The sequence below is a fragment of the Eurosta solidaginis genome, chromosome 4 (genome assembly GCF_040869045.1).
Source record: "Eurosta solidaginis isolate ZX-2024a chromosome 4, ASM4086904v1, whole genome shotgun sequence".
Classification (NCBI taxonomy): Eukaryota; Metazoa; Arthropoda; class Insecta; order Diptera; family Tephritidae; genus Eurosta; species Eurosta solidaginis.
Genome location: NC_090322.1, coordinates 125,241,882 through 125,269,387, shown reverse-complemented (window position 1 = coordinate 125,269,387; position 27,506 = coordinate 125,241,882). Strand labels below are relative to the sequence as shown.

General features: G+C 39.7%; 1 protein-coding gene across 3 annotated transcripts in view; it reads left to right on the top strand.

Annotated features, from left to right (window-relative positions):
• Positions 1 to 27,506, top strand: part of ERp44 (Endoplasmic reticulum protein 44) — a 50,760-nt gene that overhangs the window by 7,185 nt on the left and 16,069 nt on the right. Inside the window, exons 3-6 of one of the 3 annotated variants that reach the window (XM_067782783.1) lie at positions 10,822 to 10,913; positions 10,986 to 11,379; positions 12,672 to 12,725; positions 15,106 to 15,372. In XM_067782783.1, the coding sequence (XP_067638884.1) occupies positions 10,822 to 10,913; positions 10,986 to 11,379; positions 12,672 to 12,725; positions 15,106 to 15,372 (807 nt within the window). The remainder of the gene's footprint in view (positions 1 to 10,821; positions 10,914 to 10,985; positions 11,380 to 12,671; positions 12,726 to 15,105; positions 15,373 to 27,506) is intronic. The other 2 variants (XM_067782784.1, XM_067782785.1) reach the window with 2 other exon arrangements.

The following is a 27,506-nucleotide window of genomic DNA, read 5'->3' as shown; positions in this document are numbered from 1 at the left end:
CATAAGTTCAATGCATTTTGTCATAAGAGGGAGTTAATGAAAAGCATTCTGAGATGAAGCGTTCTTCAATTTAACTCTAATATAGGGCGGTTTTGTGACAAATCCAGATTTGGGAAATTTTTGAAAAATATTTTGAGAGGCAGCCGACATGGGGTGATACGATACTCAGCAGCCGCAATGAACTTACAAAAACAAAAATAAAAGAAAATGGCTTATTGTCTTAGAACTTTATATTCCTACTTTGACTTTGACAGAAGAGTTAAGCTTTTGTGCGGTCCTGCCGCTACACAGGGAGTATTCAACTTTTTATTCTGAAATTTCGGAAAGCTCTTTTCCGTTAATTATTCATGGAAGCGTTGCGTATAAACCGTTAATTTAGAATATTCGGAATATGTTCATTTGATACTACCTCACGAGGTCCGAATATACATAATATTCCAAATATAAACCGATTCTGCAAATTCTTAAATGGAGACGAATGTTGCGAACATACGGAATTAATAGAACAGAAGGTCGACTTTTAATACGCGCTCAAAAATATCAAGAGAAGTGTCAAAAGACGCGTATTGACCTCGATAACAATAATTCGAGGGCGGAAACAAATATTCTAGCTCGTTCAAAAGATATTGACGAAAAACCGAAAATTACCCCGGGTTTCATTGACGGCCTTCAGCCGAGCTTATAAAAAATTACTCTGGCCGGTCCACAAATGAGGTCGGATCAAAATTAAATGCGTGCAAAATCCCTTTGTACACAAAATCTTTTTCAGTGCACAAAAACATTACAACAAACACATGAAAATTGGCAACTTTCAACTGCACATATCTCCGGACAGAGATACAATTTTTCTTTTCCGCCTTGGGATTATTGTTGTCGAGGTCACCTATCTCGATATTTTTGGACGCGTATTAGCAGTAGACTCCTGTTCTAGACTTTTACCTGAATAAGTTAACATGCCCAAGGAGTACATTTCGTTATGGCATTTCCATTATTTACTAATGACATTTTTACGTGAATCGATGTAATAGTCGAGGTTTTGACGTTGAACGATGAATTTTGAATTGGTTTAGGTTTCGTATGTTCATAGGTTTAAGAAAGTGCACGATTCCTTGGTGTCCGTACTTTTCATAAAACCTATGTTCATCCACACTAATAGATGATGGCATAGTTAATAAATTCATCATAAAATTAAAATAAATGTTCTAAGGAATTATGCAGTTAAGAACTTGTCGGGTATTTGTAAACTGATTGCTTCCTATTTCTACTACTAATATTTTTCGAAAATTCGCAAAGAAACAACACAGGTAACGGGTGTCAATTGGATTTGGGAGCAAAATGGCTGCAATTGTCAAAAAATGTGTCTGTCGAGCAAACCTCTTGTGATTGAATCATGTTTTCAAATAAATAAAATACAAAAACAAAACCTTTCGAAAACAAATCGGCAACAGTCCGAAAGCGAATTCATATAAAAAAATAAATAAATGTAAGTCGCAATAATTTCCGAAGAGATTTTAGGCCGAGCTTCTCTTCCAATTTGCGTCGTGCTCCTTTTAATTTATCCTACAAATTGGTGGGATAGGACCCAATTGTTTTATGCCGACATCGAACGGGATCTGCTAGGCAGATGAGTTTTCACTGAGACCTTTTCATGGCAGAAATACACTCGGAGTGCTTGCCAAACACTGCCGAGAGGCGACCCCTCTTAGTAAAATTTTGTTCTAATTGAAAAAACTTGTTTCTAAATGTTTGATGTTGCTTTTGGGGCGTGAACCCAGGATGTTCGGTGTGGATGGTGGAGCACGCTACCATCACACCAAGGCGGCCGCCGGCGAATTGATATTGTCTTAATTAAATATCGATAACTTTTTTGATAATATAGCTTACCACTTACAAATACTACAGCTACGCTTGCATTCAAGATTCCCGCATACCGTGAGCAAAGATGTTTACACATCAAAAATAGGTATATATGTCTACGCCGCTTCCAGTCATATAGGTTAGGTTAGGTTGAACTTACCGGTCCATAAACACTTAATAGTGTCCACATTGCTTCCAGAATTTGTTTGACGACCCAACGTAAAAATCTCAATTAGTTGCCAGGACTTATGATATGGAAGATATCCGTCTTTTTGGCAAATACTAGATGTTTCCTACGACCTAGCTTATTTGCCTCTAATAGCTGGAGCCTAGTTGTTGTTGTTGACCACATATATAAAATGTGGGCGTTTTTTTCATCCGATTTCGTTTATTTTAAAAAGCGATGGGAGATGAGTGCCAGGGCGCTTCCCAAGGCCGTCGGTTCTATGAACCGGAACGACTGGGAATTTTTCCCGACCAAGGACTGACATTTCAGCGTAACCCTATTTAATTTGTTGCGTCCCTCCAACATATTTTCATCCTCCCAGCAGCTCCTTGCAGCGGGACTGCTCCATATTCTCTTTCTCCGGGAAGGTATCGAACCCAAACCGGGTCCGTCTCCTGACCCCGGTCCTGAGAAATGGTTTTGCTGCATCTGCCGGAAAAGAATCATTTTAGGACGGTCATACTCTTGTCATCGGACAGGTTCTGGGCTAGTCCCAAAACCAGACGTCCACGTAACTTCTATAAATCTTTTGTGGTTTCTTGCTGTTCACGCCCTAGGACGTCCCGTAGTCTGCGCCTCAACTGGCAGCCGATGGTAACATTGGCATCCGACCACCTGCCTATACTTATTTCGCTCGAGCGTTCCGCCGACTTCATCGTCGCAGAAAAACGCGCCTTCATTAACTTTAAAAAAGGAAAGTGGGACGAATACAAATCCTTTGAAGACACCCGCTTTGCTGCCCTCCCTATCCCAACTGATGCCCGCCAAGGGGAGCGTGCTTTCCGCACGGTCATTGAATCCGCCGCGGCTCGTTTCATACCCGCCGGTAGAATTCCCGAAATTCGGCCCCACTTCCCGGCGGAGGCCGCAAGTTTAGCGAGAGTACGTGACCTTATAAGACAGCTCGATCCCGGCAACCCCCAACCCGTTGTTACCCCTTTAATACTTTTTTTACACACGCTACTATAATTCACTAACACCAACAAAGCCCGCGCATGCGCAGAACATACATTTGCACAGTTTCAACAAATAATGATTGACAGAAAATTTGCACATTAGAGGTATTGATATATATTATAGACACATATGGTTAATTCACAAAGGCCCTAACAAACAGATTATTCGAAACTGTGGTTTTTGCAGGAAAACTTTGAAAGTGTTAGAATCAATAAGAAGGGAGTTTTAATAATAAGGTTAGGTTAGGTTGAACTAGCCGGTCCATGAAGACCTCACATAGACTGATTGAGTCCGTGGTGTTACCAGAAGTTTGTTTTAACGACCAAACTGAAAAACCCGGTCCTATGTTATAAAATAACTCCGTCCTCTTGGCAAATACTAAAAGCTTCCTAGGACTTAAGCCACTTGCTGCTTCTAGATCTGACAGCTGTATCACTCCTAATAGTTGGAGTCTTAGCCTGGCAAGTGCAGTGCACGAGCACAGAACGTGCTCTATCGTTTCCTCCTCCAACCCGCACTTCCTACATCTGCTATCACTGAGCGAGCCTAACTTAAAGGCATGTGACGCCAGAAGGCAGTGTCCAGTCAGAATACCCGTCATGAGTCTACAGTCGTCTCTTTTTAATGATAGAAGCAACTGTGTTAGTCTGGCGGCCACCGTGGTGTGATGGTAGCGTGCTCCGCCTATCACACCGTATGCCCTGGGTTCAACTCCCGGGCAAAACAACATCAAAATTTTAGAAATAAGATTTTTCAATTAGAAGAAAATTTTTCTAAGCGGGGTCGCCCCTCGGCAGTGTCTGGCAAGCGCTCCGATTGTATTTCTGCCATGAAAAGCTCTCAGTGAAAACTCATCTGCCTTGCAGATGCCGTTCGGAGTCGGCATAAAACATGTAGGTCCCGTCCGGCCAATTTGTAGGGAAAAATCAAGAGGAGCACGACGCAAATTGGAAGAGAAGCTCGGCCTTAGATCTCTTCGGAGGTTATCGCGCCTTACATTTTTTTTTTTTAACTGTGTTAGTCTAATATTGTAAGACCTACACATAATCTTAGACACTTTACAGCCCCACGTTTGTACTCACGCCTTTCACGCTTGGTCGATCAGGTGCACCTCTCGCATTGGCTTAATCTCGCCCAATCTAATTGGGACGTCTACGGAGCGAGCCCTTGAAGCTTGCGCCCTTTTTAGCTAGTTCGTCCGCTTCCGATCTATTCATTCCCATCTATTCCCATATGCCCCGGGACCCAATATAGATGTATGCTTCTCTCTGTCCCGATTCTCTCCAGAGACTGCTTACACTCTAACACGCATTTAGATGCTGTGCTATGCGAGATTATTGCCTTAATTGCTGCATGACTATCAATATAAAAGTTAACACGGTTGCAGCTTAAGCAATTCTCTTCCAGGGTTTCTACTGCTTTGGTTACGGCTAATATTTCCGCTTGGAAAACGCTACAGTAATCCGGCAGCCTGTAGGATCTGCTTATTTCCGGATCAGCACAGTATACCGCAGACCCTACTCCTTCCACTACCTTGGATCGCCTCGTCCGCCATTTGCGCACCCTTGCGCTAACCGTCCATCTCTATTGTGGCCTTAAGATCTCCCTCGAAGCACAGATAGGGAATCAGGTAGTCTGTTCGCTTGTGATTGATGACGCTATACTACTATGGCCATATGGTCGGCGCTCAAGCTGCCCCGAGGCACCGAGCCTGGTTACAGTTGTTAACGCTATGTTTTTTTTTTGCTACCAGGTCTACAGGTGGAGTGTGCAGAATGGCATACAGTGCAGCTTTCGGGGTTGTTTTCAGGGCTTTCCGCCAAACAAGAACTCCATAGTATAGAATAAGGCTTACAATCGCTGTAAAACCCCAATGAGAAAGAGAGGGCGATAAGCCCCACGTACACCCCAGCATTATTTTATATATATGTATAGAGTGCTGTTGAGGCCTTCTTCACCATCTCCTCCACGTTGAGCTTCCATGACAGCTTACTGTCTAGGATGATTCCTAGATATTTTGTGCAAGGTTTCTCCTATAAGGTCACCCCTCCTAACTTAGGCCTGGTCCAATTTGGGACCTTGTACCTCTTTGTAAACATGACCATATCCGTCTTCTCTGCATTGACTTTCAACCCGACATTAGATGCCCAGGTATGAATATCCCGAAGCGCCCGATCCATTAAAGAACTAATTGTTGGAAAGCACTTTCCGCTTATGACAATTGCAACGTCATCTACGTAAGCCGTAAGTTTTACGGGTCCCTCATCGAAAAGCTTGAGCAGTTGGTTGATGACCAGCGTACACAGCAGAGAGGATAGCATCCCTCCCTGCAATTTAACATGCAGCCGATCCATCTGATTAAGGCGGGATGTACTTTAATGTAATTAAGACCATCCATAATCGCCCATTTAGAAACATTATTGAAAGCCCCGGCAATGTTCAAGAAGACTCCTATATTCTAGGGATTTCTCTATGCTAATTATCACCCTATGCAATGCGGTGTCTACCGACTTGCCTTTGGTGTACGCATTCTGTGTTGCGGAGAGCAGCTTTTCATCCACGTTGGACTTTATGTACACATCTATCAGCCTCTCAAAGGTTTTGAGCAGAAATGATGTTAAGCTAATGGGTCTATAGTCTTTGGGATACACGTGACCGATCTTCCCCGCCTTTGATAGGAAAGCTACACGAGCAGTTCTCCAAGAGTGCAGTACATGATTCAGCCTTATGCACCCATGGAATATTATTTTAAGCCATTCCACGGCCGCCATACTTGAAACTTGTAGCATGGCCGGGAATATACCGTCTGGGCCCGGCGATTTAAACTTAGAAAACATTTTAATGATAATGATTCCGACAATTCATAATACCGCCAGGACCAAATCCCGACAACATGAAAATTATGAAATCACACAATAAGGCATAAAAAAGACACATCTTCGGGATTGGTCTATTATTTTTGACATCTCTGCGCAACAACACCGGTTACGCTAACCACAGTTTTTGTGCGCAGAACAACTTTCTGCGTAGGCACAATTTGTAAGAACAAAATTTAAGTAAATTAGTAATTATGTATTATCGGTACTTGAACGTCAGTATTATGCGGTTATCGACTGATTTTCGTAATTTTATTCAGAGGAGGGCGTATACCAAATTTTCAAGATAAATATCGCTACCGTAAACCGATCAAAAAATCGTTTAGTTGCCACGCCCATTTTCACAATGTTTTACGCAGGTCGAGTCAGCTCTACATAGGGAATCAGTGTGTCAAGTTTGAAGAGAGTAGCTCTGTTTGCTACTGAAATATTGAATAAGAATACTTATAGGAAATGTTTGATACCAAAGAGGAGGTGTGGTTATATTCAGATTACGCTTCTCCTTAAAGGAAGGAGAAGTAGTATGCCAAATTTTATTTTGATACTTGATTTAAATGAAATTTATTGCAAAAATACATGTGAGGACTATTCTTAGGGTAACCCAGTTAATTACATACCCAGCCAGAAGAATATGTATAAGTGTATCAGAAAATGGAAAATCTATAATATAAAAGTAACCGGGTTTTCCTTCCTGACGCTATAACTCCAGAACGCACGAACCGATTTCCACGGTTTCGAGATATAGGCTAAAACGTGGACCCGGGTACCCCTAGAATGTGTTTATAGAATATGGATAACAAATGAAAGTTGTTGATGAGTGCGTTAGTAGAGGGTAATTTTCATACCGCTGGGTGACTAGGGTCTCGAGATATAGGCCAAAACATGGACCCGAATACCCCTAGAATGTGTGTGTATTATGGATATCAAATGAAAGCTGTTGCTGAGAGCTTTAAAGTAATTTTCAAAACGATATTCGATTTAGTCGCATCAACCTGGCAAAACTGATAAATATGCATGCGAAATAAAGACATGAATTAATAATACCCACATACCTATTTACATACGTACTATTCGATTTGCCTGAAATTTGGTATATAAATTTGCCTATATTAAGGTATGTGTCCCTAATTTCGTGGTAGTACGTTATTTCGTGGCATTTCGATTTTTTCTTCCAAACAAGGAATTGGGGGAGTGTTTCTTTAAACTGAAAATTTCATAATAAAGATTGGTTTTTACGGTATAATAATTGATATTTTACTAATTTTTAATATTAAACCTAATATTAAATATCAAGCAATATAAAGTTGGAAGCTCGGAAAATGAGCCTGTTGTAAGAAGACCTCTTAAGAAAAGTGTTAAGGAGTCCAGTGTATTTTTTTAAGCCTGTAAAAATTGTATCGGAAATTTTTTTTTATGATTATAATTTTTTGGTATTTAGTGAACATTTCTTAAACGTTTCTCATTCCAATCATTCCAATATTTTTTTTAAAACCCACAAAAAAATTGTTTTGTTTCATACCACACATAAAATGTAATAAAAATTAATAAAAATGATATAAAGTTCAAAATTCGGTTTTATTCTAAAATTTACCACCATGGCGCGCAATGTTGCTTATAAGCAACATCTTATAACGGTAATTCCAAAAGGGATAGTTATTCAAAATTGATATCAGTTCATATTCAAAGCTCAACTAATAACCCTATATATTAAACATATATTTGCTGCAGTTGTCTGTCAAAAATGTCTCATGCACATAAAAAGTGTATGAGAGCAACCGAAATTGAGTTTGCTGCGTAAAAACCTTATTCGATTTCCAATTTTTGTTCTGCGTGACATTTCGTGAGGGAAAGGGAGAGTTGTTCCAAAAGCGATAGGTTTAAAAAGAGAAAAAATAAGAGATAGAAGGAGAATTGGAGACTTTAAATAAAAATAACTTGTTTCTAAATTTTTGATGTTGCTTTGCCCGGGGCATGAACACAGGATTCTTGGTGTGGTAGGCGGACCACGCTACCACCACACCACGGCGGCCGTTGGAGGCAGCAAGAAAGAAAAATATACATAGAGGGGGTGTCGATAGGAAATAGAGTGGGAGGGGAAATGGAGAAAGTGCGAGGGAAACATAGGAGGGAGAGGAATTTAGAAAACGGAAGTAAATGAAGAAAACTTGAGGGACGTTGAGTTAGTGGAATTTAGTGGGAGAACAAGAGAGAAAATTCGAAAAAGTGATAGAGGGGAAATACGGACGACAGACAGCGATCTAACATTTAGAGGAGGAGGGAAAGGCGAGAAGATTGTCAAATTTTTTAATTGCAGCAGATACAATATGACAAATGCCTCCGTTTACTGGGAGAGTATATACATCGATCAGGAGAAGGACTCAATTACATGCACATCTATATATTAATTATAATAATGAATGCGATTTTAAGAATTGTACCTGCGTTAGTTTCATATAGTTTCGTAGTGGTTTATAGAAGCAAAGATATTGGAATCGGTCGGTCAGGTGAAGCAGGTGTATTCAATATCTGCTGCAGCGATTTTATATATGAGGAAATTCGGGTGAGAGAGGTGGAGGGAGTAGGCGTGTAACTGGCAGTGGGAATGTTAGTGGGTGTAGGAATGGGATTGTGATTCGTTGCGGTAACTAGAGTAAGAAAGGGTGCGGGTGTGGGAGGAAGATATATTTAATAAGGAATGTATAATAACAATAATAAAAAGGGAAGATAAAGTAGAAGAGTTGTAGAGAATGAAGAGGGGAAATGAGGAAAATTCAGGAACATATCATCTAAACCCAGAAGATTTAAACAATGGGTACCACAGGATGGTGTCCTATCCTCGCTTTTGTTTAACTTCTACATATCGAAGCTACCTTCACCACCAGAAGGGGTCAATATCGTTTCCTTCGCGAATTACTGCACAATAATGTCCACAAGCCCAGGCCCACACATCAATGAGATTTTAATAGAATAAAAGGCTATTTACATCATGGACACGGCAAATAACGACCATATTGGACGTCCACGTCGATGGCATTACACCACATTTTGGGTGTGACGCTCGATCAGGATCTACATTTTGGAGAGCATGCAACCGCAATTGTACCTAAAATCCAGAGCCGTAATAAAATCCTCAAATCTCTTGCCGGCAGCACTTGGGGTAAAGATAAAGAAACGCTCATTACCACTTACAAAGCAATTGGCCGACCGATTGCATGCTTCGCGTCCCCGATATGGTCGCCAAGCCTAAAGGTTATTCACTGGAAGAAAATACAGGCCTGCCAAAATACTGCCCTCAGAACCGGTACGGGCTTTCTTCTTATGTCCCCAGAACACCACCACCACAAATGAGGCAAGAGTACTCCCCATTATAGAGAGAAATGAAGTGCTGAACAAACAGTTTCTGTTAAATACCAAGAAACCTGGGCATCCCAACAGACATCTTATTGACGAGGCTACACCGCCCAGGGGCTTAAGGGTTCATCTCCGTAAGCATTATGAGGAAATATGGCACCTGAGAACACAGCCGTATGACACAAAAAAACACAAGCAGGTCCTCAGTGATATCCACAGGAAGGCGTCGGATCTGTATGCCGCGAATCGCCCGGCAAATCCAGTACTTAAAGAAAAATACCCAGAACTCGCAGAAGAGGAACGCATTCTCCCTAGGGAAACGCGCGTCTCTCAAGCTAAACTTCGATCTGGGTACTGTAACAGGTTAAACTCTTACCCATCCAGAATCAACCCCAACATACAAAATGTATGTCCTGCCTGCAATGTGACCGCACATGACACTAACCACCTCTTCAATTGTAATGTGGAACTAACGCCACTAACACCCCTCTCACTATGGCCCACCCCTATTGAAACTGAAAGTTTCCTTGGGCTCCCGTTAGAGGGTATTAATGACAATTTGTGATGTTGTTGTTGTAGCAGTGCTTCGCCCCATCTAATAGGTGCGGCCGATCACAAATCCTCTAACGGGAGTCCAAGGAAACTTGCTGTTTCAACAGGGGTGGACCATAATGAGAGGGGTGTTAGATGCGTTGGTTCCACAATACAGTTAAAGAGATGGTTGGTGTCATGTGGAGACACATTACATGCAGGACATGCGTTTTATATGTAGGGGTTGATTCTGGATAGGTAAGAGTTTAACCTGTTACAGTATTCAGATCGAAGTTGAGCTAGAGTGACTCGCGTTTCCCTAGGGAGTGTGCGTTCCTCTTCTAGAAGTTTTGGGTATTGTTCTTTGAGTACAGGATTCACCGGCAATTCCTGGCATAGAGGTCTGACGCTTGTTTGTGGAGTTCACTGAGAACCTGCTTGAGTTTTTTGGCTTCATACGGCTGTGTTCTCAGGTGTCGTATTTCCTCATAATGCTTACGGAGATGACTTCTTAAGCCCCTGGGCGATGTTGGCTCATCAATCAGATGTCTGTTGGGATGCCCAGGTTTCTGGGTATTCAACTGGAACTGTTTGGTTAGCATTTCATTTCTCTCCATCATGTGGAGTATTCTCGCCTCATCGCCTGGCCAATTGCTTTAGTGGTAATGAGCGTTTCTTTATCTTTACCACAAGTACTGCCATCAAGGATAATTTGTGATCGGCCGCGCCTATTGGATGGGGCGAAGCACTGCTACAACAACAACAAGAGGAAAAGAGCCTCACTTTTGAAATGTAGGCAAACCAGAATAAAGTCTGGCGAGTACTATAGTTTCCTTATACATTTTTTTATGTTTTCCTATACATTTTCGGATCTGTTGCCCAACATTTTCTGCGAACTTTTCACAACACCTTCGGGACCATTATTTTAGTATTTCCTAATTTCCTATAGCTATATGCATATTTATTGTTTCATGCGTTGATTATTTAATACCGACTTGTTATTATTTATATATTTATTTTTAGCCTCCAATGAATTGGTTTTCCTTAATTTTTATGCCGAATGGTGCCGCTTCAGTAGTCTTTTAGCACCAATTTTCAATGAAGCGGCAGATAAGGTAAATACAATCAAAGTTTTCATATATTCCTAATTAGAAATGCTTAGAAGAACGCTATTTCTTTTGTTATAGGTGAAAGCAGCATTCCCAGAGCAGGGAAAAGTAGTGCTCGGAAGAGTCGATTGTGATCGCGAAACATCAATTGCATCTCGCTTTCACATAACGAAATACCCCACACTCAAAGTGATACGAAATGGGCAGGTCAGTAAACGTGAATATCGAGGGCAACGTTCAGCAGAAGCGTTTTTGGATTTCGTAAGAAAACAACTTGAAGATCCGATTAAGGAATTTAAATCATTGAAAGATTTGGAAAATCTTGATTCGAAAAAACGTATTATTATTGGTTATTTCGACCGCCGCGATCAGCCGGAGTACGATACATTCCGCAAAGTTGCCACTAATTTAAAAGAAGATTGTCAATTCCATGTTGGTTTCGGTGATGCAGCTCAAGCAATGCACCCCCCAGGTGAGTTACTGTACGAAGCATTTTCATATTAGGGGGACTCATGTAACCGTATAAATGCCTTATAAAGTGTGTAAACGTTTAAATTTATCTAGTGCGTAAACGAGCTGTCAAATTTTGTATGAAAAATCATTTACACAATTTGTATAAATTTACGCGCACATTTCATTGTGTAAACGCGATAAACTCGAAGGAATGCAACCTTGCAGACATTACAGCAGGCATTTTCATCAGAAATCTCCAACATCAGCAAGTAAAGGCGTTTTAGTTTTGATTTTTCATTTAATCTTGGTATTTTTTAATCTGTATAACAATCAAACACATTTTGTTTGGCAATAATACAGCTGATAAATAATCAAGTTTATCAAGAGTATTGCTAGGTGCGTTCATATAACCGCGTGTGTAAATGGATATAATTTTACACCTTATAAGTTTATATGCTTTCATGAGTCCCCCTATTATCTATATATTTCTAACAGATGTCACTATAAACATATGATTTTGATTATATGAACATCAACCTTCTGCATGATTTGACATTATGTAGAACTGTGGTGCACAAGGCCAGCAGAGCTTCGAATACCGGACATCACCGGACTATTTTGGTAAACAGAACGCACAGATGAATTTCGTAAAATATTACCAGAGCCCATTTTTAAATTTCATTGTTATAAAGGCTTTTCTATTCAACACATCGATGTGATTATATCTATACATACGCTTTATAACAAAGATATTCAAGACTGAGAATAACTATGATAGCAGTTTTCTAGGAAGACTTAAGCATTTTCCTCTAAACACTTCCATGGAAAAGTCGCATTTTGTTTATTCGTCGTAAGAAAATACTAAATACCCTCGACAAAATAAATCTGGAAATTCCGAGAAATTTTTAATGGCTTCTAACTTGTATTACTAAAATTTAATGTGTCACAAAACTGCATATTCATACATTTTTTTTGAAACTCTAACTTAAAATTTGTAGCTTTCATGATAGTTTTCAAACTTTGATTGAACCCTTCAGCCAAAAATTTACCTATTTCAGATTTTTTGTATATTTGTATCCACTCATTAAAAATGTATCCAAATGGCAACCCTGTTGTTTGCTTAACTGAATCTCCGTCGCTGCGCTCACACGCCATGTAGGTGAACGCCGAATAGTTATCCGAAGCAGCTCTCGAGTGCACCACTGATATAGAATGAATACTTCACTTAGCAAGAAGAAACATATTTTTCCTATCTTATCAAACTATTTATTAACAATAATAACCTCTAATTTTTGCAAACATTTTAATAAGCTGTGGAGGGAAGCAGCGATAGAAGAGGTAATCCGGTTTTAAACATAACTTTAGGTAATTTCAGTTTTTTATATTTTAATTCTTAGTTTTAATTTTTCTGTTTAATTTATATTATTTGTGGTTTACTGTTCGTAAAGATAATGGTATATGATTTCGGGCACTAACAGAAGTACGCTTAGTCGTTCAGGAACAATAAACTATTTCATCTGAGTGGAATTATCACCTTACCTGAACTGTTAGCTCGAAAAAGTCCTGTCCCATATTTTGTTTTCACTTGAAAAACGCCATAATTGACAGTGTTTTTTCAATATCGCCGCTTACTCTATTGAATTTATGGAGGAGGTATTTCCGAAACAATTTCAGGTCGTTTACAAAAAATTCTGGGATAGGCGTTCTTCAACCGTATTCTGGGATAAAACATTTTTGAAATATTTTCAAATTCGAACAAAATCCGTTATAGGGTGTTTTCGAAACTACAGTTGAGGTAGAGTGATATTTTACTCAGTGTTTCCATCATTTATTTGTTTCCTGCGTAATCATCTTTGATCCCGAAGCGTTTCTTAAGCTTTTAGATCCACTTCTAAAAATCTTGACCAAATCAGTTATAAATATCGGCGTTGTTGCTAAACACTTTTTTCTTATTCTAATTTTTGCGTTGTCATATATCGCAGTTATTTCAAATACGTTTGTTTTTCAGGCGGAAGTAGAAGTCGTAACCAAAGCAGCAGAAACAATGGAAGAAAACAGCTTAAATCGCAGCTGCGTCAACTTTTATATTGACAGCCGAGCAGCAATTAAGGCAATAATCTTGTATAGCATAAAGTCTTTCTGAGTGTTAGAGTGTAAGCAATCCTTGAAAAGAATCGAGAGAGGCCGAAGCATGCATCTTGGGTCACAGGACATATGGGAATAGATGAATAGATAGGAATTAAAAAGGTGATGAGCTAGCTAAAGAGCGTGTAACCCTCGAAGCTTGTACCGTAGACGTCCCAATAAGGTTGGGCAATGTTCAGAGAAGGCGAGGCCTGCGAATGTTCGACCAAGCATTAAAGGTGTGGATCCAAGCGCGAGGCTGTAAAGTGTCGAAGATGATGTGCAGTTCTTACAACCTTAAATTAACAAAGTTACTATTTTCATTAAAAAAGATTACTGTAGGCTCAGGGTATTCTGACTGGGCACTGCCTTCTGACGTCACATGCTTTCAAATTATGCGTAGTTAGTGATAGCAGATGCAAAAGCGTGGGTTGGAGGGGGAAACAATTAAAACCCATTGTTCTGTATGTATGTACATAACGTCAGCATTTTCCTTCCATGTCTTTGAGTGTCGTAGTTTATCTGAGTGGTTGTTAGTGCAGCAGTGCTTCCACCCCCAATAGGTGTGATCACTCAAAAATTGACATCAATATCGTCTATTTGGAAACTTTCAGTTTCAACAGGGTTGAGGCGTTTTGGCTCCACAATGCAATTGAAAAGATGGTTGGTGTCATGTGAGGACACGCTACAAGGGGTTGATTCTGGATAAGTAAGAGTTTAATCTATTACAGTACTCAGCTCGAAAGTGAGCTAGAGTGACGCGTCGCCCTGGGGAGGTTGCATTCCTTAACTGCAAGTTCAGGGTATTTTTCTTTAAAAGCGAGGTTCACCGGTCAATTGTTGGCATAGTAATTTGACGACTTTTTTTGGATGTCCCTGGGGACCTTTTCTTCATACTGTTGAATTCTTGAGTGCCTAGTTTCTTCAGTGTTTAGTCACGGCCTTTTCAATCAGATTGCTGTTGGAATGCCCAGGTTTCTGTGTGGATATCTATAAATTCACTTCGTTAATAAACGGCGATGTTGGTGTGGTTGTAGCCTGCTACGCCTACCACACCGAAGATACTGGGTCCGATTCCCGGCAGTGACTTAGCAAACACTCCGAGTATATTTCTGCCATGAAAAGCTTCTCAGTGAAAGCGCATCCACCTTGCAAGTGCCGGTCGGAGTCGGCTTAAAACATGTTTGTTCCGTTCCGTTCCGCCAACTTCTAGGAAAAGCTAAAAAAATGCACAATGACGCAAATCGGAAGAGAAGCGTGGCTTAAATCTCCTCGGAGGTAAATAACGCCAAGTATTAATTTGTTTTATGTATGTGTTCAATGCTGCAAACTCTTCTACTTTATACAGGTCGTTAAGTAGGACTTTTATCGCGATATGGAACTGTATAGCTTATTGGAACGCTAATACTTCTATGACTTGTGACCACAGAAGAATTCGTAATTTAGTGTTAGTGCTTAGTGCTTAGTGTCTAAAAATCATCTACATATATTTTTGACTTATTATTTAATTTAACCAAAACAATTTTGCTTCAATTGTCATTAACATTATCGGTTTTGTGTATTTTCATAAGCATTTATTTTCCATTATCCACGCATGTTTGTATTTGTATTTCGCACACAGGTCATCCGATTATTGTATTTCGACCGGATGTGGAATTATCACATGAGAACGATGATACCTATACTGGCAGCTTACAGAATTTTGACGAGTTAAAAATTTGGGCACAGGAAAAATGTATACCACTTGTGCGCGAAATAACATTCGAAAATGCGGAAGAGTTAACGGAAGAGGGTCTGCCTTTGCTAATACTATTCCATAAGAAGGACGATGTGGAATCAATTAAGGACTATAAAGCCATCATCGAAGCTCAATTGTTGGATGAAAAACGTAAGATATTCTTAATATGTTTTGTTAGAGCAAAGCTAGCCTTTATTTTTATTGATAATCCTAGTATCCGGCAGACTTTGTTCTGCCGAAAAATGGGATTGTCTACATTTAAAAAGTAAACCTCGTTTCCCCTATTCATTCCTTATCCTATTTTTTTCTACTTTATCTTCCATTTTTCTTCTTATTCTTTTCCTTATTCCATTTATCTCCTTCCCGCTCCCAAATCCATTCCCACTCCCATTCCTACTCCTACTCCCACTTTCACTCGTAGTCCCACTTCCACTCTCACTCCCTTTCCTTCTTCCACTCCCAGTTTTACTGCCACTCACACTTTCCCTCCCTCTACCTCTATCACCTCAATTTCCGCATGTATGGAATCTTTATACCTTATCCCAAAATTCCCCAAGAAGTGGAAAGAATCATTCATTATACCACTGCATACAAATGGAAGCAGAACGTGTGTTATAAATTATAGAGGAATAGCCAAACTCAACACTATTCCTAAGCTATTTGAATTGATTATCACAAAAGAGATTGCTTTTAGAGTATCTTCATTAATTGACTTTTCACAACATGGCTTTTGCAAGGGTAAATCAACGGTTTCCAACTTGCTCGAGTTTACAACCTTTGTATCCAACAGTTTTAAGACTAATTGTGAAGTTGATGTTATTATACTGATTTTAGTAAGGCATTTGATAAAGTTTCTCATTCTATACTTTTATTCAAACTTGATCGGTTAGGATTTTCTCCTTTGCTTCTATCTTGGGTTTCTTCTTCTGTGAAGGAAAGAAAACAAACAGTTATATTTAATAATTGTTGGTCTCGGTTCATAAACGTAACTTCTGGTGTTCCTCAAGGCAGCCATCTTGGTCCGGTTTTGTTCCTGTTGTTCATTAATGACATTCCTAGTGTTTTGAAGAGCTGCAAGCCGTTGATGTACGCTGATGATGTCAAACTTGTAATGCCTATCCGCTCACCCGTGGATAGGGCATGTCTTCAGGCTGATCTGAATAGTCTTGGTGACTGGTGTAATGTAAACGCCATGTCACTAAACCTACCTAATTGTAAGTTCATGTGTTTTACAAGGAAGTCCTCCCAATCCCATGATTATGTTATTGGCGACTATGTAATCAAGCTAGTCACTAATTTTATTGATTTAGGCGTTACAATGGACCCACAACTCGATTTTAAACTTCATATTGAATCTTGCGTGAATAGCGCTAAAGGTACTTTGGCTTTTCTTTAAACGTTGGTCTAAAGAATTTAATGACCCATACGTTACAAAAACTCTTTTTATATCATTGATCAGACCTACTTTGGAATATGCTTCAATAATTCGGAATCCGCGTTATCAGGTTCATTCTGACAAGCTGGAATCGGTCCAGAAACAATTTTTCCTTTTCGCTTTAAAACACTTACCATGGGATCATTCTAAAAATCTTCCCCCCTATTGCAGCCGGTTAAAACTAATACAGCTGCCCACATTGCAGAGCCGCAGGGAGATGCTTGGTGTCTTATTTATTGTTAAATTAATAAGAGGGTCAATAAATAGTCAATTTTGCTTGGTGAAATTAAGTTTAACGATCCTATTAGGCCATCTAGACATTTTCAATCAATTTTTGTAGCTACATGCAGGTCGAATTATGAAATGCACGAACCACTTCACTGTTTATGTCGTGATTTTAATAAACACTGTAAAAATTTAGACGTCTGCGACTCGTTTCTTGGTATTTAAAAATACCTTTTAACTACATTAAATTTGTAATTCGAAATGAAGCAAAGAACGCTAAACCGTGATATACTGTTCAACCCTCTGTTTCAAATTTGAAGTACCAGTTACTTGAAACTTGTTTGCAAAATTGCGTTGTGATCATTATTTTTATATGTATGCATTTAAATTTACTCTGTATAAATTCTATTCTGTATATATTGTAACGAATTTACTTGCAATTCCCCTTATTTGCAATCTTCTGCTGAGTTCGAATCACTAAACTGTTGAATAAATAACTCCAATATTTAATAATGCAAAATGGCCTTTATTAAAGTACTTCACAATAACACTCAACGAATAGCTTGCTTAATAACCAAACTGATTGATAGCTCAAATGAAACTCCTCATCGCCTCTACTGTCGCGCCTTTTATACTTTTTGATTTCTCATTGCATACTTCCAGGCTTTTCTATTCCAGAACTTACTAGTTTGTTTCAGCTACAAAATCGCCAGCCACAACTACGTTTTATTTGAGTAATACTTGCACACATGGCGGAACGATACAAGGTGGCAGCATGGGACAGCTGATTATAAACTTTTTTTATTTGATTTGATACATAAACTTCCGGCGCAGTACGGTTTTGTCTTTATGTTTGCAGGTATGTCACCATGCTGCCACCTTGTATCGTTCCGCCATGCTTGCACAAATTATTGCCCTCTCTTGTGACAACTCAGATAAGATATATGCATGTGTTTGTGCATTGGTTCTCCGCTGCTCGTATACGTACATATGTGTAGACGCAATTATTGATTCGTTTATGTAGATACATAATGATTGAATTATTGATGTGAATTCACGTCACTGCTTAGCATCGGCTTAGAGCAGGGATGCACCTTAACGTTATGCTAATCGTTTATCAAAAAATTTCCACCGTTTCCGCTGAAACACTTCGAAATATTATCGATGAAGAAATTATCAAGATGAATTGTATCTCGTTTTTAACCGAAACGAAAAGCTTTCGTTAACGTTAAAAACGTTACCACAAACGTGATACTTTATGTTTTAATTGTGCTGGCAATGCTATAGCCATGGTGAAGCCGTAATGTGGTAACAGCAAGCGGACATACACACAAACTCCATGCAATTTGTTTGTGTAAAAAATATTCTGAGAAATGTTCGTACCGTCAAAATTCATGAGAAAAGTTGCAATCAGCTTGGCTAATGCTTTCACCTTTAAAGACTCCGTCATCAATCAGCTTTGCCAGCATAGTTTGAAATTAATAATCAACATAAACGATTTGATTTCGTTTTGATATGGCAGAAAACGAAACAAAATCATTTCGTTAATTTGACGTTCTTAACGTTAATAAACGAAACGAAATGACTTTGTTTCGTTTATTAACTTTAATTATCGTAACGAAATGATATCGGTTCGTTGGTTAAGCATGCCTGGCTTAGAGATAGCAGCACCCCATAGTTTTGCTAATATTCGTAACAATATTTAATCTACTATTAATTTGCTTTATTGTCAATTTCATAAATTATTATTTACTAGCTCCTTCATGAGTACATTTTAACACATTTACAACATTTTAACTTTTGCTTACTTCTAAGTTTTTAATTGAAATTTTCAAGCGTTTAATTCAATACTGTTTAAATATTACTTTAAAATTGATGACTGCTTATGTTGTTTATATCGTGTATTACATCTGAGAATTAAGTGTCGGTATATTTGGTCTATATAATTGTTTAATTTGTAGACTGATAAATAAATAAATAAATAAAAATATTGAATACCTGCTTCACCAGTCCGACACATTCCACTACGAAACTATCGCAGGTACAATCTGAACATCGCATTTATTTGTATATGTACATATATGAGAATAGCAGACCCGCACACGTATTTCTGCCCTAACTTTGGTCTTTCTACATACCTTTTAAGGAGTTTTTACCTCTTATTTTCCCTCACCCTCTCCCCCTTTTCATTATACCTTTACTCACTCCTCTGCGTCTCATCTTCCCTCTCCGTTTTTTCCATCCCTTCTTTTCTCTCTAGCTTCCTCGTCTCCATTTCCCGCTTCATCTATCCCTATCTCTCTGTCTTCTAACTCTATCCCTTTCTTCTTCCCTCGTTTTATTCTCTCTAGTTCTTTTTATTCCCTTTATCCGTTATTCCCAGTCCCAGAGGGATGTATGTATTTTTGAATGCTGTTGCATAATTTGCCTAAAAAAATAAGGTGTGGAAAACCCTTACCATTTTCGGGGGTGCGAAAAATTGATAAGATTTGATTCTCAAACCTACTTAATATGCTCACAAAATGTCTTTAGAATCGGTCGAGCCGTTTCGTAGGAGTTCAACCACAAACACTGTGAGAGGAGAATTTTATATATACGATATACATAGATAGGCGTTATCCTGCTCGATAATATTCCTCTCTTCAATGTAGTTTCTTCCACAGTGAACAGAGATATTTTTCATATTGAAGCTTCTGCAAAAAAGACGTATCTCCTGCCTCTTCGTCCTCCTCACCATGTTTGATGCCTGTCTTTTCTTCGTATCTTCCCCCTTTCACTTTCTCAATTTTTCTCCCTCCTACTTTCTTTTCTCTTCCTCAACTTCCATCTGTTTTTCTTCATCTTCCCGTATGTTGCTTCCTCTCCTTTCTATTCTCCCCTTGACCATTCTCCAATTTTATTTCCAAGTCCTATCATGGTTTTATTATTAAAAAGTACACATGCACAAAAACCAAATTTTAACTAGACCGAGTTTACAAACGAATATTTTTGTTCTTCATTACCGGAAATTTCTCTTTTGGTGTTGAGCATTCCATTTAAACACGGAAACTCTGTGAACTTTGTTTTTTCTAATTTACTCATTTTCTATTTATAATAATTTATTATAAAATAACTTGAAAAAAATATATATTTATAAAAATAACAAACCCGGTCTTTAGGACGACAAATTAGTATAATATTTAATTATTTACAGACCAATAAATCTCAACATAAAATTTTTTTATTTGCATACATTTTTTTATGCATTTATTCCAATAACTCAAGTATTTGACAAATTGTTCAACGCGGGGAGAAAAATCGTTGAAGAACGAGTTTTTACCCTTATTAGAAAGCGTTTGTGGCTTTGGCAAAGAGGATAAATTATGATAAGAGACGTCACTCTTTGCTCGATGTTTTCTAAGAGGTATTCGCTGTTCCTCAAAGAAAAAATTAGGCATCAATTTTTTTATTTCCAGCGAGTTACTCGCCACTCGTAGCAGACAGGTGGCTCTTATTATATTTATCCTCCTTGGTGCTACATCACAAAAATTTTGTAGGCTTCTTGTTTTGACTTCAAATTCAGAACTCATTGCGAGCATTTTGTATTAGCAATATGGGAGTAATATATGTATATCGTTAGCTTAATGTTAAAATGTGCTAAGTCACTTTTTTTGAAAAATCGTATCTTAGTGCAGTTTTAAAACTGAATTCGAAATAGATCGATCACAAAAAAAATATATTTCTATTTTTCATTTTTACGTGCTGTGGGCAATGATGTGTAGATGTGCTAAGTCGTCAGTTGTTAAAAGAATGTGCTAAGTCAACCTGTCAATAACATCGATTTGAATTGCTAGTAATTTCTTTGTGCTCGCATTCTTTTTTTTTGTTGTAGTATTAACGATAAAGACACTACCCGAAGGCTTTGGGGAGTGTTTACCGATGTTGATGGCCCTTTTCCGGATGATCCGGTACGTCCCGGTAACAAAGCACTATTAAGGTACTAGCCCGACCATCTCGGGAACGATTTATATGACCTCATTAAACCTTCTAGGCCATCCCGCCATCCCCACCCGCTAGTTCCATGAGGAACTTGGGGTCGCCAGAGCCTCGGCTGTCAATGAAACAGGATTCGCCAAGGTTAGGTGAGGTTGCCAATTGGTTTGGAGAAATTATATATTGCGCTGACAACCCCTTGAGAGGGTTGCGAAAACAACCTCTTGAATTTGGATTCACCTAATTGAGGCATGCCTTTGGTGTTTGATAAATGCTTTGCGCTGACCATAATCTACTTCAATTCTTACATGTCGATAACTACATGCTTCCTTACAGACTAGTTAAAAATAGAAAACAATTCAAGCTTAAACTTATATAAGCTGTTAATAAAATTAAGAGCCCTACTGAATCGATTTGCTAGATGTATAGTCCTAGTTATAGGTTCATTCCTAGCATAACTCGTTTTATGAGTTATTTCGATAAATATCTATTATGCCGAAGATCACGCAGTGGAATTTATGTAATGAACAAATTAGATAAATCAGAGCAATTCGTGCTAAAGTTAATTACATTATAGTAAAGCTTGAGTGCGATAAAAGTTCTTCTGTCATGCAAAGTCTGAAGACCTGAAGAAGGTTATTTCAAAAATTATTCATTTTTTTTCGTCTCTTGTAAAATTCGTAAAAAGTGACTTAGCACATTTTCACATTAAGCTAACGAAATGATGAATTTCATATCAAAACCTATAAAAAAGGCACATTTTGTACCCGACCCGCTCAGATTTTGATGAAATTTTGCATAGAAGTACACTTTACCTATACAAACACCACCTCGTTTTTAGAAATTACATTTTTGCAAATTTGTGGGCGTGGCAAGGTGTCAAAGTTTTGAACTGTGATAACTACGGAACGGCTCAACAGATTTCAAAGATCTTGGTATCCTTGGAAAGGTATTCAGCTCGGCTTTCGAAAACATACACTGTAAAAAAATTTTAATAAACTGAAACATTTTTTTTTCTAAAATATAGTTTTAAACTTGAAAAAAACTTCAAAGGCCAAGCGTTTTAAAATAAAATATATTTTTTTAGACAGGTCTATTTAATATAAACTAAAATGGCGTATTTTTTTTTAAGTATTTGTAAGTAAATGCATCCCTTATTTTTGATATTATGGTACTTTTGTTTTTAAATTCTTGATCTTTGTAATTTTTTCCAAGTTTAGTTTTTGAAAATTAAAAAAAAAATAGTTTTTCAGCGAAATAGAAATTCTTACAGTATACGTTTTCGAAAGCCAATTTGAATACCTTTCTAATGGTACCAAGATCTTGGAAATCGGTTGAGCCGTTCCGTAGTTATCACAGCTCAAAAGTACTTATTACCGTAATTTTTCACGCATTTTCACAACTTGACACCTGGCCACGCCCACAATTTTTCAAAAATGCAATTTCTAGGTATAGGTAAGTGTACCTGTATGCAAAATTTCATCAAAATCTGAGGGAGTCGGGTGCAATGCATATCGGTTTTGATATGAAATTCATCATATATGAAATTTAGGTACATTCGATTATTTAATACAAAAACATTTAAACAGCAATATATCGGTACTCTTATGTTTGTGAGTGTACCCAGCCAAAGAGGATAGATATAATAAGAGCCGTCACTCTTTATTTTTTTGGCATTTACTCATATGAAACTGTGAAGTAGTCGCTACTTTTTTATAAGGGACATTTTTGAATTGCGTCCCATTTACCCATGCGGTGTTGACACTTTATGCAAACGTGATTTTTGGAAAGAGAATTAAATAATTAATTAAATACAGTCGAAAAAATAAAGACAAATATCCCATGAAAATGTATAGAAGACATTTATAAACATCTCGCCCAAAAAAAAGTAGCGAGTACTTCACAGTTTACATCGAGTAAATGGCAAAAAAATAACGAGTGACGACTCTTATTATATCTATCCTCTTTGACGCAGCCTGTAGTAGCAATATAGAAGTATTACATAGACGAATTCAAGTCGGTCGCGTCATATGCGAAAGGGGTGAGAAGAGAGGTCAAAAGAATAACAGCATCCGTAACGCCAGTCGTTTAAATTTTTCTTGCTGTCTCTTCTTCTCTCTCTTGTATGCCATTTTTTGTTTCACACTTGCTTTCAAGAAAAATTGATAAAAATAAACGCGAATAGAAAGCACTAAAAGGAACGCCAACGGAGTGGAATTCAAGAATCGTATGGTATAAAATGGGACTTTTCATCGCTGCAACATTTTTCACAAACCAGTTTTCCGCTATATTACGACCGCTTTCGAGGAAACCAAGCATTTGAACTTCCGACAATAGGCGCTTTCACCCAGCAAACACAGTTTCTAGCGCTAGAGAAATATTGTGATTTTACATTAGAATTCTAATGTAGTTCTCTAATGTACCGAAAACTAGGTAAGAGAACTAAGAATTCGATTAGAGAATTATTTGAGAAACACTAGAAATGTGATGTTGTCACAGTAATCGATTATTTCTACGACTTGATCACTCATCCTTATTGTTACATAAAAGATATCAAGTCGTGAAAAGTTGTGGAAAATATTAGTTACAAAATCAGTTATGAAGAAAACGTAATTGAATTTAATTTCGCTTCAATTTAAAATTCACATTAGAAACGCATTTATGTTAGAATTCGAATAGAATTCCATTTTGTAATATTGACTTTATATGTCTGGCTTTATTGCATCATGGTAGTGTGGTTGACAAAGCTTACAGAGAGGGAGTTTATGGAACAGTACATGTTCTTGTTGTTGTTGTATCAGTACTTCGCTCCATCCAATAGGTGCGACCAATCACAAATTGTCATGAATGTCCCCTAACGGGAGTCCAAGGAAACTTGCAGTTTCAACAGGGGTGGACCATAATGAGAGAGGTGTTAGAGGCGTTGGTTCCACATTACAATTAAAGAATGGTTGGTGTCATGTGGGGACACATTGCAAGCGGGGCATACATTTTGTATGTCGGGGTTGATTTTGGATAGGTAAGAGTTTAACCTGTTACAGTATCCAGATCGAAGTTGAGCTAGAGTGACTCGCGTTTCCATGGGGAGTATGCGTTCCTCTTCCGAAGGTTTTGGGTACTGTTTCTTGAGTACTGAATTCACCAGCAATTCCCAGCATAAAGTTCCGACGCCTGTTTATGGAGTTCGCTGAGGACCTGCTTGTATTTTTTGGCTTCATACGGCTGAGTTCTCAGGTGCCATAGTGCTTACGGAGATGACTCCTTAAGCCCCTGGGCGGTGTTGGCTCATCAATCAGATGTCTGTTGGGATGCCCAGGTTTCTGGGTATTCAACAGGAACTGTTTGGTTAGCATCTCATTTCTCTCCCTGATGGGGAGTATTCGCGGCTCATTATGTAGGTGGTGTTCTGGGGACATAAGAAGACAGCCCGTGGCGGTTCTGAGGGCAGTATTTTGGTAGGCCTGTAGCTTCTTCCAGTGAGTGGTCTTTAGGCTTGGCGACCATATCGGGGACGCGTAGCATGCAATCCGCTGGCCAATTGCTTTGTAAGTGGTAATTAGCGTTTCTTTATCTTTTCCCCAAGTACTGCCAGCAAGAGATTTGAGGATTTTATTACGGCTCTGGATTTTCGGTACAATTGCGGCTGCATGCTCACCAAAATGTAGATCCTGGTCAAACGTCACACCTAAGATTTTGGGGTGTAGGACAGTCGGTAGCGTAGTGTCATCGACGTGAATGTTCAAATTGTCGACGTTTGGAACGTCCATGTTATAAATAAGGTCGCGGAGGATTTAGTCGGCGATAATGCCAGGTTTCGCGAGGCGAAAAAACTGGAGAGATCAGGGACGTAGCCGTTTATTCTGTTGCAAAGCTCATCGATCTGTGGGCCTGGGCCTGTGACCATTATTGTGTAGTCATCGGCGTAGGAAACGATAGTAACTCCTTCTGGTGGCAAAAGTAGCTTTGATATGTAGAAGTTAAACGAAAGTGGGGATAGGACACCACCCTGTGGCACCCCTTGTTTAATTCTTCTTGGTTTAGATGTTTCGTTTCTAAATTGCACCGATGCCTGCCGACCACCCAGATAATTTGCGGTCCACCTTTTAAGACATGGGCGAAGGGTAGACCCTTCCAGGTCTTGCAGTAACGTGCCATGGTTGACCGTATCAAAAGCTTTTGATAGGTCTAGCGCAACGAGTACTGTTCTATGGTGGGGGTTTTGATTTAAACCGCAATTTATCTGGATGCTAATGGCATTTAGCGCGGTGGTGGTGCTATGGAGTTTTCTGAAGCCATGCTGATGGCAGGCTAGCTGCAAATTTGCTTTGAAGTAGGGGAGCAAAATGGCTTCAAGCGGTTTGGCTACTGGCGATAGGAGAGATATCGGGAAATATGACTATGTTAGCTGGTTTCCCAGGCTTTAGTAGCGGGACCACCTTGGCCATTTTCCATTTTTCGGGTATGACAAAGGTGGAAAGAGACAGTTTGAAGACATGTGCTAAATATTTGAAACCCTCTTTCCCTAGGCTTTTAAGCATCGGCATGGCTATGCCGTGTGGGCCCACTGCTTTGAATGGTTTAGCATGACCGATGGCATCCTCACCCTTTTTGGCGGTGATGGTAATTGGTGACGCGCTGAATTTATGTTTATGTGCGTGTCTGTTGGCCCTTCGCGTACCTTTGTCGACCGTAGAATGCATTATATATTGTCGGCAGAAAGCGCTCGCGCATTTTTTCTCATCCGACAGCACTTTATCGCCAAAGGCGATGGAAATTTTGTCATTGTGCTTGGACGTATTCGATAGGGACTTTACGGTGGACCAAAGTTTACCTACACCAGCAGATAGGTTACAACCGCTTAGGTGCTCCTCCCATTTCGCACGCTTCTGTTCATCCACAAGCAATCTGATGCGTTGGTTTACATCCCTTATTTGGGGGTCGCCGGGCTCGAGCTGTCTTATAAGGTCACGTTCTGTCGCTAAACTTGCGGCCTCTACCGGAAAGTGAGGCCGAATTTCGGGAATTCTACCGGCGGGAATGAAGCGAGCCGAGGCGGATTCAATGACCTTGCGGAAAGCACGCTCCCCTTGGGCGAGCATCAGTCGGGATAGGGAGGACAGCAAAGCGGTTGTCTGTAAAGGATTTAAATTAGTCCCACTTTCGTTTTTTGAAGTTTATGAAAGTGCGTTTTTCTGTGACGATAAGTCGGCGGTACGCTCGAGCGAAATAAGTAGGGCAAGTGGTCAGATGCCAAGGTTACAATCGGCTGCCAGTTGACGCAGTTTACGAGTCCTGCGCTCACGATTGATATATCCGGCGAACTGTGACAGCTTCCTACCATACGTGTGGGAATGTCTCCGTTTATTGTGCAGAACGTCGTTTCTTCTATTTAATCCGCCAACATCTCACCCCTGCAGTCCGCCTGCAGGTTTGAATGCCATAGATCGTAGTGGGCATTGAAATCGCCTAAGGTAATACATTTATTGCCAGTGATTAAGACGCTGATATTAGGGCGGTATCCACTGGGGCAACAGGTGGCAGGAGGTATGTAGATGTTGATGATTTCTATGTTTTCATCGTCTGAGCGGACAGATAAGCCTTGACGTTCTAAGACACTGTTCCTGCGGCCGATGTCGGGATCAAATATATGATATTGCACAGGCGAGGCCGCCTCCATTTCCGCTCTCGCGATCTTTTCTGTGGACATTATAACCAGAACAGGTCTGCAGAGCAGATCGTGCTGTGAGTTTAGTCTCTTGAATCGCAGCGATGCGGAGGTTCATGAAATCGACTATCTCCGTGATCTTCGCAGTTAATTCATTTCAGTTTAACTGCAGAATTCTGAAGTGCAACGGGGGAGACGTCGTCACTCTGGGAGTAAGTGACGGGTGACTACGCCTGGGTTGTGAAAGGCTAGGACGCAACTGCTGTTGTGGCCTTGGTACTGGACGTCCTTGGGTAAGCATTGGGGTACCCGGTGTATTTGGGTATGCGGCCTGGCAACATGGCGCAATGAAACCCATGGGGGGTTGCCGTCGCGGAGACCAGAACATCTAGGAAAGTGACACCGTCAATGACAGGTGCTGCATTGGGCGGATGTCGCAAACATATACATATATTATGTGCTGGCAAACGGTGCAAAAGGAGGTAGGGACTAAGAGTCTGTTTCCCTGACCTACAGCTGCCGGAAAAGAGGTGGAGAGAAGACGGGGGCAGGGGCTGAAGCTCGACATTGCTTCCGACTCTACCACGGAGATTGTAGGTGTGAGTGCGAGCAGCCGTATGAGTTGGTGGCGCCATGCGACGCGAGCAACAGCGGGTACTTGTTGTGGCTTGCTGAGCAGCAGGGCTGCTGGAAGGTAGTGGGGGGGGGGGGGGGGGGGAGGCACTAAGGCGTAGACTACGGGATGCCCTTGGGCGTGAACAGCAAGGAGCCACAAAAGATTTAAAGAAGTTACGTGGACGCCTGTTTTGGGATCTAGCCCAGAACAACCTGTCCGATGCAACCATCCCTTACACGAGACACACTGACAAGATTATGACCGTCCTAAAAAGATTTCTGGCAGACGAAGCAAAACCATTTCTCAGGACCGGGGTCAGGAGACGGACCCGGATTGGATTCGATACCTTCCCGGAGCAAGAGAATATGTAG